Below are 9,275 nucleotides of genomic sequence, written 5' to 3'. Positions count from 1 at the left end.
CAGTCAGACATGGCATTCTCGAGTCAATGCAATTTTAAACTGGAAAAAAAATTATTTGATTCAAATACTCGATTATATTAAACAAATATTTATTTGCATGAAATAATTATTTGTATAATTTATTTAATTCAAATAAAAATTATTTGGTTCAAGTAAATATTTATTTCAATCGAATAATCGAGTATTTGAATCAAATAAATTTTTTTACCACTCTAAAAGCAGTTTTGAAAAAATTTATTTGATTCAACTAAATTGAATTTTTTTAAAATACAAAAATTCAAATAATTATTTGGTTCGATGAAATTTCTCTCAAATTCTCTAAAATTGAATTACACAATGCACAAGGAAATGCTATCAAATACTTAAAAGTTTAAATTAAAGCAATGCGACCCTCACACATCGTAAAAGCTTTCACTAAAGAAGAATTGTCAAAATTGTTTTGACAGCTTGAAAAGTTTAAATCTGTAATAATTAATTAATGACTGCACCTAATTTTCCTTATATAGGAGAATTTTCCCAGTTTCCAAGTTTGTAGTTTTCCGTTTATTATGGATAATTAATTGACTTATTAATGTCTTCATCGCGAGAATTAATTACAGCTCTTTATAATTAATTCTCAATTTTTTTTTTTTATATATGTTTAATATTTTGACTGTTTTTTTTTTAAATCGCGCAACTTTGTCAGATAAAAAAAAAGAAGGAACTTTTTGAGGAACTTTATATAAAATTGATAATAATTCGAGGAATGAAATATTGCCGGATGGGATGAATGGACACTAAAAAGGGATTTTATAGGAATATGAGGTACATTAAAAGGAAAAGAGACGTGTGATGATGAAGTGCAGTTATAAAGAAAAGACGGCAGGAAAGACGGAAAGGAGCAAAACGGCAAGGAGCAGTCATTTGGAACTCATTCCACTTTTCTATGATTCTCTTATTACATCTGGTCCTCAAACTTTTTATTTATTTTTTTTTCTCTCTCACACTCCTTCTTTTTTTTCAAACTACAAACCTTTCACAACTTACCCAATTTCATCCAGAACGTGATTCCATCATTTCAACTTTTATTCGATATAATTTCTATATATCGCTTTTATATTTATTTTATTTTCTTTTTTCTGATGATTCATCAAAAATTCTCATTTTTGAAAAAAAATATTAAAATTATTATTATTTCTATAATTATATAAAAAAAAAGTGAGAATATTAAAGGAATGTTTTTTTCACCCCTTTTTTATTGGAGTTGTTCATTGTGAACCGGAGTAACTCCCAAAAAATTCCGCTTTTTGTTCATTGATAACAAAAAAAAAGAGGAGAAAAAATCGATATGATATGTGAGCGAAATTGGACACGCGCTTTATCGTGGAGACAAATAATACGAGAGGAAAATTTTTGAAAAAGCGTTAAATCAAATAAAAAAATTTGTTGTATCGTGGTTATGGGCGTAAATTGTAACCCAGGCATATTGCTCTGTCTCCATTTAAGTTGATCTACGAGACACGCATTTTTTCTGGCCAAAAGTAATGTCTGCACACATTTGTTCGCGACAATTTATTTCCGCGTATAAGGATATCGATCAAATATGGAAAGCACAACCTAGTGTGCGCCGCAATATATATATAGGGGTGTCTCCAAAACGGTATTATACACGCGACTAAACTTTATTCCAAAGTGCGAATCTCTGCTGTTAACAGTTGGAACTTGGGGAAATTCGAATTTCAACGTGAGACCGCGGCTCGGAGGCGGTGATTTTCGTGAAAATTTTCAAGGGAGATGTCAGCTGAGCTCAATACAATTGAATCTCGCAGTACCCGTGTCAGTCCCGCTTCTGGATCGCAGAAAAAAATAATCGAGAAACCGCCATTCAAACTTTGTTTTGCCAAACATCCGGAAACTGGAAGATCCGATGCTTGTATTCCCAAAATGAACGGTAAATTTATTTCACTTGTTTAACTGGTAATCAAAATTTTATGAAATTACAATAACAATTTTTTTTTCAAACAAAAATTATATTTAGATAAAAACTTAAAAAATATTTTAAGAAAATAATACCAAAAAAAAAAAACGAGAAATCCCTTTTTTTGTTCTTAAATTTGATCACGAAAACGTTCTCCTGATAAAAAAAAAATTGAAACTTTTAGAATCTAATTTTCATCACAGTAAATAAAAAGAAAAATCAATTTTTCGAAATTTTTTTGTTAATTTTCGATAATCTGAGAAAATTTGACCCATTTGCAAATTTATTCCAATAAGCTTTTACAATTCACATTATTCCCAACGAGTCAAGTGTAAAACACTCAACAATTATTTAATTGTTAATTATTAATTATATCATGTATGGATCAAATTTACATTTTCAATTGAATAATTAATTTATATTTGTGTAATTATAAACATTATTTAATATACAGAGTTTCTATACAAATTAAAATTGAAAGATAAAAAAACAATTTGAAAAGAAGCCTTTTTTACAATTACTTTGTATTTTTTTTTAAATATTTTTTTTAATATTAAACAAATAAAAAAAAAAAGTTGAAAAAATGGAATTTTAGGATTTTTTTTTACCTGATAATATAGACAAATTTTAAACATTGAGTGGATAAGGAGGGAACCCTAATAACTTCTGATGAAATTCAGAACCTCGTATAATTTCCCTCTTCCCTAATCCGGATCGGATTTGTGCCTTATGTAATATGAATAAATGAAGCCCTCATGCTTAGGAAATGGAAATTTTAGAGAATTTATTCAAAACAAATGTATTACAATAGTATTTTCAAGTAATTTACAATTCTATCCTCATAATTCTCTCAATGTAAAATACATATTTCTTATGTAGAGAAAAAAAATATTTAGCTTCCCTGACAGAAAAAATTATATTTTTCCAAAATAGATACTATTTCCACTAAAATATGAGTTTAATTGAATTTTAATTGAATGAAGTATTTAATTAGTAATAAAATTAATTTTTTTAATTTATACTTTTTATTATTACAATTTTTCACTTCTAATTTTCTTTTATTTTGTTGTATTTAAAATTTACTTTTCGAGTAATATTCCAATAAATATGTATATAAATATTTATTTGAAATTGAGAAAATGTTTTTTTTGAGAAGAAATCAGTGATAAGTTAATAAAAAACGAAAACGAATTTGGTTCAAGAAAAAGATTTTTCTCGGATTTTTTGTCAGTGAAAAAATATACGAGGATATTTCACCTGAAAATATATCATTTCATCTTTCATTTGAAATAAGAAGTAAAAAGTTTACATTTATTTTCAAAAATTCTTTTAAAAAAGTGTAATAATATAATTGAAGAGTATTATTATTATTTATTATTTCTTTATATTGATAAAAAAGAAAATGATTTAAAAATAAATATTTATAAAATAAAATGTAAAATAAAATCTCTAAAATCAATGTCATTTTAAGGGATTAGAAAAGAAAATAAAAAGTTTCTATCAAACAAAACGCACACGCATCGGAAAATGGAATAGAGTTATCCTACGAAAAGAAAGTTTTTCTGTTTGAGAATTTATTACCAGTGTAGTAAAAAATTTTACTCCACACACATACACTGTGGAAACTCATCTGACTGTCGTCAACAATTTCTAGCTGAAGTAGACAAAGTTTGAGGTCGCACTGAAAAAGTTTAATAATATATTCAATCGAGACTCTGCACATAAACTTTTACCCAATTTTTCCTATATGCTTTACGATATATATGTATTTTTTTTAATTTTCCCAGAGACATCATATATGACCATTTTTCACAATTATGTAATTATGTCCCCGGGAGAATTATTTTCAAATGGCATTTTTTTTCAATTTAATTATATGAACCAATAAATTACAAATATACGAAGAACAATTTTCATCATCGATTTTTTTTTCTAAATAATAATTTTTTATGAACAACTTTTTTATTTAAAAAAAAAAATGTATTTTTTTCCATAATTAGAAAAATCTGTAATATATCTTTTATTAAATTTCCATTAAAATGCAATTACAAGAGGAATTAAAATGCTATTTTTTAAAATTAATAAATAAAGGTAAAATTTCCAATTGAATTTTTATATTTTTCAGCTGAATTTATCACACCAAAATTTTATTCGCGAGAAACGTTCTGCATTCCGAATGAGAATATCATTGAAGGAAAAGAGGAATTTAAAACACCAAAGAAACTCTATCGTTGGCCAGTTTTAACCAGTCATGTGTATAGTATTAATTTTTATTTATTATTAATATTAATTAATTTAATTATTTTTGAATTATTTTATTATTTTTATTATAATTGCCATTAGTTTTTACTATTTTATTATTTATTTATTTTTATTATTATTTGTTTTAGATATGGATGGTGGCATGATAAAGGAATTCGTCCCATAGATGGAAAATTTAATTTCCATAAAAAAACATCCGATTTAGTAAGTTACCAAATGAAAGTCTATTCTGAGGATCGAAAAATAAAGGGTCTTGATCATTGACAAAACAAAGAACGTTTATTTAAACTTATTTATTTTCATTATATTTAAAAATTTTTTAATTTACTAAATTAATTTTTTTCAACTTAATTTATTTTTTTATTCTAATTATTTTATTAATTATTAATTATTTCATTTATAAATCATTATTAGTATGTATTATAATTTGTTTATTTATATTTAGATATTTATTTATTATTTCCCTAGGGTATAAAAGACTAGTTTTCGACATATATTGTACTCTACATTTTTTGAACAAAAAAATTAATAAATTATTATTAAAATTGAAAAATAATAAATTTATTTTCGAATATTACAGTATATAAAGTAATACAGATTTATGCTTAAGAATGCAAATTGCTTTGATTTGTGGTCGTAAAGTCATTCACCTTTTATATAAAGAAAATAAGAACACAAGAAATTGATTTATTACTATTCAGCAAATTCTTTCATTTATTTATAGGCGCAACTATATTTATATAGTTTTTTGATCTCATAAATTTTTATCTAAAATTATCAAATTCAAAAATTAATACTAATTATTATTATTTTTATTATTATTATTAATTATAAAAAGAAAATTATATAATAATACAGGAATATTATTAATTTCTTTATATTATAATAAATATTAAAATATTATTTGACATTTTCGAAGTGAAAAGCAATTGAAATACAACAATTAATTAAAATAATAATAAAAAATTTTAAAATTCACTTTACTCTAACCTAACGAAGAATTCAAATTTTCGCGCTTAATGTACCCGCTTTTTCGCGGAGCATGCGCGCCACATGTTTAAAAGGCCGCGCATCTCGGGATTATTTCGAATGACAACCAATCAAAAGTTGGATTCAGAGAAAATTCGATGCGACAGAGCAATCACAAGCCCGCCAGTCTCGGTTGTTGATTTATTACGACGTGAGGTTGCTGACAAGAAAAAGTAAAAAAGTGCATCAATATTCCGCCAAAAACTAAATACCGGCATGGACGAGAACACAAGGCTGAGCGATGAGTTTATTGAAAATACGGAGGAACTATCGCCACCTGAAAGGTAAGTCAAGTCATTTACATTGAACGTTGGAAAATTTCGGTAATAATCCTTGGGTTCTTTGGGTACAATCAGGTATAAGAAAATAACACATTTACCTGCCTGAGCAGGTAGTACCGCGCGGTCAGGTAAGGTTAAGAACCCCTGGTCCTCAGTTTTCATTTCATCCCCGAATGTACACGAGTCACCCTCTTGTGTGGCTTGGATATTTTTTATTTATTTAAAATTTCTGTTTTTGTAATTATTGTTAAATTAATCATGTCCGAAACATGCTGGTATCACAGGTAAAAAATCTTAAAATGATTTAATTTCTAAAGTGCTGGAGAAAAATAGATATAAAAAAGTTTTGTTCGAATAGTGTTTTAACCTGCATTTTGAGTGCGTGTGTTTGAGTGAAAATACCTGGGAAATAGCAGATGTTTACAGACGCTTTCCTATTTTCTTCGTGTTGCGTTCAAAAAAAAAAATAACATTAAAAACAACTTATTTTTTAGCTTCTCTGGATTTTTCAATTTTTGTTTATCTCTTTTTTAAGTTTTACACAAGTTTTTGTTTATTATTTGTTTGGCTTCGTGATTCCCAATAACCACATGGCTCAGGTTTTGTTAGGGTAGGCATTGTTTATTTTTTACATCACATCACATTGTTTAAGTTTTTTAGTGAAATTTGATAAATTGTTTTTTAAATTTATACAAGTATAGTATAAAATAGTTGGACAATTTATAATAAAGTTTATATATTTTTTCGATAATTCGATAAACGTTTATAAGTAAAAAGAAAATGTTTGTAATTTATTTTTAAAATGAAAAAAAAAATTCATTTACGTCATAGTGAAAGACAATTACAATTAATAATTTTGTAGACTTTTAATATTGTTCTTTAAATAGTTTAATTCACTTTGCACAACTGTATAAACTTTTATTAATGAAATTATGAAACATTGCTGAGAATTACCATTTTAAATAACTCGAGACGTCAAAAAGCGACCCATTTTTTAAGTCTTATCTGTGAATATTACGCGTTGGTTATATTTATTTTACATTATCTTTTAAGGTAAAAAAAATTTTGGTTTTAGTTATAACTTCAGTACTTTTTTCTCCATTGCTACCATTTTTTTCTATTTTCACTTTCCTCAAAAAATCGTGTCCTTGACTTTTAATTGACAATAATGGAACAATGAAAATTAAAGTATTTTTTACTTTCAGTAAACGAGTACGCTTAGACGATGGCTGTAATAATAATTTAAATGAAATAACTGAGACGTCGAAAAGCAACACCACCCATTGGTCATGTTCGGGTGATACAAGTTTTGTCGAACCGGAAATTTTAGAAGACATGGGTGTCAGTATGTTGGAGGACGAGGAGAGCTGTGAGAATGATTTAAAAAAACCACGATTACAGGAACCTTCTCCAACTCAATCACAAATCAAAAATGTCTGCATCAGTCAAGACTCAGGAGTATATAGACATTCTAGTTTTGAAACTGTTGTGCCGGACAAATATGACAGGTTTGTTTCACTGCTGTCATTTAATGTTTATTATTTGTATTTAAATTTTTAAAAAATTCGAGACATACTTTACGAGACTCGAAGGATAATATTTCAGTAATGTAAAAATGAAACTAAAGGACATTTCGATAGGAAAATATTTTTTAAATATAAAATTTTTAAAGGCTGGAGGACTTAATAGATTTCACATCGACGGAAAATGAATCCGAATATGGTTCGAGAGCAGAATTGGAAGCATTTGCCGATGCTAAGAACAGTTTCACAAAAGACGAATTGAATACAACATCCGAAAAAAGTAATAGTTTAGATTTAGAATTCGGTTTACGGAGGAGAAAAAAACCTTCAATCGTCGGCGAGGATAAATTTAATAAATTGTCGGATGAAATGATCTTGATGATCTTAAAATGGCTTCCAAAGAAATGTTTGGTATTGTCCTTATATTTATTCTTCTTCTCACATAATATATTATTCGTTGAAAAAATTGTTATAAATGGTAAAAAAAAATTGTATTTTTAGGTGCGTTCCATGTTGGTGTGTAAAAGATGGTGTCAAATAGCGATAGACGAAGCGCTGTGGACCCGTTTAGATTTGGGTAGTAAAGTATTGAGTGATGGAAACTTAGGTCATATAATTCCCCGAGGAGTTCAAATCTTGAGGCTAGCGCAGGCAGAAATTGCTTCGCCAGTCTTTCATTTGAATAGCGAAGCAGCCGCTACTCATTACTCTAGTAAATTACAATATTTAGATCTCTCAATGGCAGTAATTGCTCCTTGGGACTTGGCAATTTTACTCGCGAAATGTAAATATTTAAAAAAATTGTCACTCGAAAAGTGTGTATTGGATGGATCGTGTTGTGTTGCTATTGGTGAAAATGTAAATTTAGAAGTATTAAATTTAACCATGTGCGAAGGAATGGACGTCGAATGCATCCGTAATTTAATGAAATTAAAAAGGTAATGTACAGTTATAGTAATTATATTTTTTTCTCTAATTATTTTCTTAATTAGATTAACATTATCTCATCATTTTTCAGGTTGACTGCTCTTAATATGTCTTGGTGTTGCCTTGACAATGAATGTATGACATTAGTTTGCAAATCATTACCTTCAACTGTAACCCGGTTAAATATTGCTGGTTGTCGGAAAACTCTCTTCGATGATAGTAAGTTCAGTATTTTTTTTTAAACTAAAACATTAAAAAATCAACATTTTACTTATTTAAAATATTAATTCTCTCCGACAAAAATGCATAAAAGATTTAATATTCAAATAAAATGATATATGGAAAAAAGTTATGTTTTGTGATTCGAGTAATTTAATTCTACATTCGATATAATTACATCTACAAATTTAACTTTCAACATTTTCGTTTGAAATCACCGTTTATTTAAATTGAATTTATTGAACAAATTTATCGTATTAAATTTCAGACGTGAAGGATTTACAGAAAAATTGTCCCGATCTCGTGGAATTGGATTTGAGTGATTGCACATTGTTAACAATAAACACAGTCCACAGTCTTCTGAAATTTACGCACCTGGAGCATTTGTCGTTGAGTCGCTGCTACAGTATTCCAACCTCGATGTATATTAGATTAGCATACATGCCGTCTCTGATGTATTTGGATTTGTTTGGTCTAATGACCGAGCCAATGCTACAATCGTTTCAGGCTAATTGCGACGAAACTGAAATCAACAAGTTCCTATATAGTTCGGTTGCCAGGCCAACAGTTGGAGTGAGGAGAACAAGCATTTGGGGTCTGCGAGTCAGAGATTAATTAACATAATGTGAAAAACGTTAAAAAAAATTAATTATAAATAAAACAAAAAAATTTTTTATACAGACTGAAAATTCGAAGAATAATTTAACATTTTTACATTCATATATTTTAAATATAGTTTAAGTGAATCTTTTTTTCAAATATTCATTGAATTTTCACGTTCCTTTTTTTTTGAATTGTTATAGTTTTGTTAAATTTTTTTCATTTCAAATACTTAAAGGTATAAAAAAAACAACTAAACGTGATACAAAAGTATTGCGAAGAAATAAATCAGGTATTTACTTTCATTGTTTCTTAGATTTTCTTCAATATTTGTATATAGATATATATTTTTTGAAGTATTGCACAGAGACTTGTTTATTTTTCATTGTTCTCTGAGGCTGTGCGTTAAGGGTACTCGATTATTTTTTTTTTAATGAATGTATGTCTCTGAAATAATAATTTACCACGATTTGATCA

General features: G+C 27.3%; 2 protein-coding genes across 3 annotated transcripts; both read left to right on the top strand.

The window, feature by feature from the left end:
- Positions 1-1,617: 1,617 nt before the first annotated feature.
- Positions 1,618-4,487, top strand: LOC127282750 (uncharacterized). Its single transcript, XM_051307221.1, has 3 exons — positions 1,618-1,930; positions 4,083-4,212; positions 4,348-4,487. Exons 1-3 carry the CDS (start codon positions 1,774-1,776, stop codon positions 4,481-4,483), a joined length of 423 nt encoding a protein of 140 aa, XP_051163178.1. The 5' UTR covers positions 1,618-1,773; the 3' UTR covers positions 4,484-4,487.
- An 854-nt stretch (positions 4,488-5,341) lies between these two features.
- Positions 5,342-9,051, top strand: LOC127282740 (S-phase kinase-associated protein 2). Of its 2 annotated transcripts, none has more exons than XM_051307205.1 (6): positions 5,342-5,532; positions 6,735-7,037; positions 7,202-7,463; positions 7,554-7,990; positions 8,071-8,198; positions 8,467-9,051. In XM_051307205.1, the coding sequence occupies exons 1-6, from the start codon at positions 5,465-5,467 to the stop codon at positions 8,811-8,813; spliced, it is 1,545 nt and encodes a 514-aa protein (XP_051163162.1). In that variant the 5' UTR covers positions 5,342-5,464; the 3' UTR covers positions 8,814-9,051. The 2 variants fall into 2 exon arrangements, with proteins under 2 accessions (XP_051163162.1, XP_051163163.1); XM_051307206.1 differs by lacking the exon at positions 5,342-5,532 and adding an exon at positions 5,665-5,813.
- Positions 9,052-9,275: the final 224 nt, after the last annotated feature.

The sequence above is a fragment of the Leptopilina boulardi genome, unplaced genomic scaffold (assembly GCF_019393585.1).
Source record: "Leptopilina boulardi isolate dan_hultmark-lab unplaced genomic scaffold, ZJU_Lbou_2.1 LbouV2_302, whole genome shotgun sequence".
Lineage (NCBI taxonomy): Eukaryota > Metazoa > Arthropoda > Insecta > Hymenoptera > Figitidae > Leptopilina > Leptopilina boulardi.
Note: the sequence above shows the minus strand (reverse complement) of the source record. Positions and strands in the feature narration are given on the sequence as shown.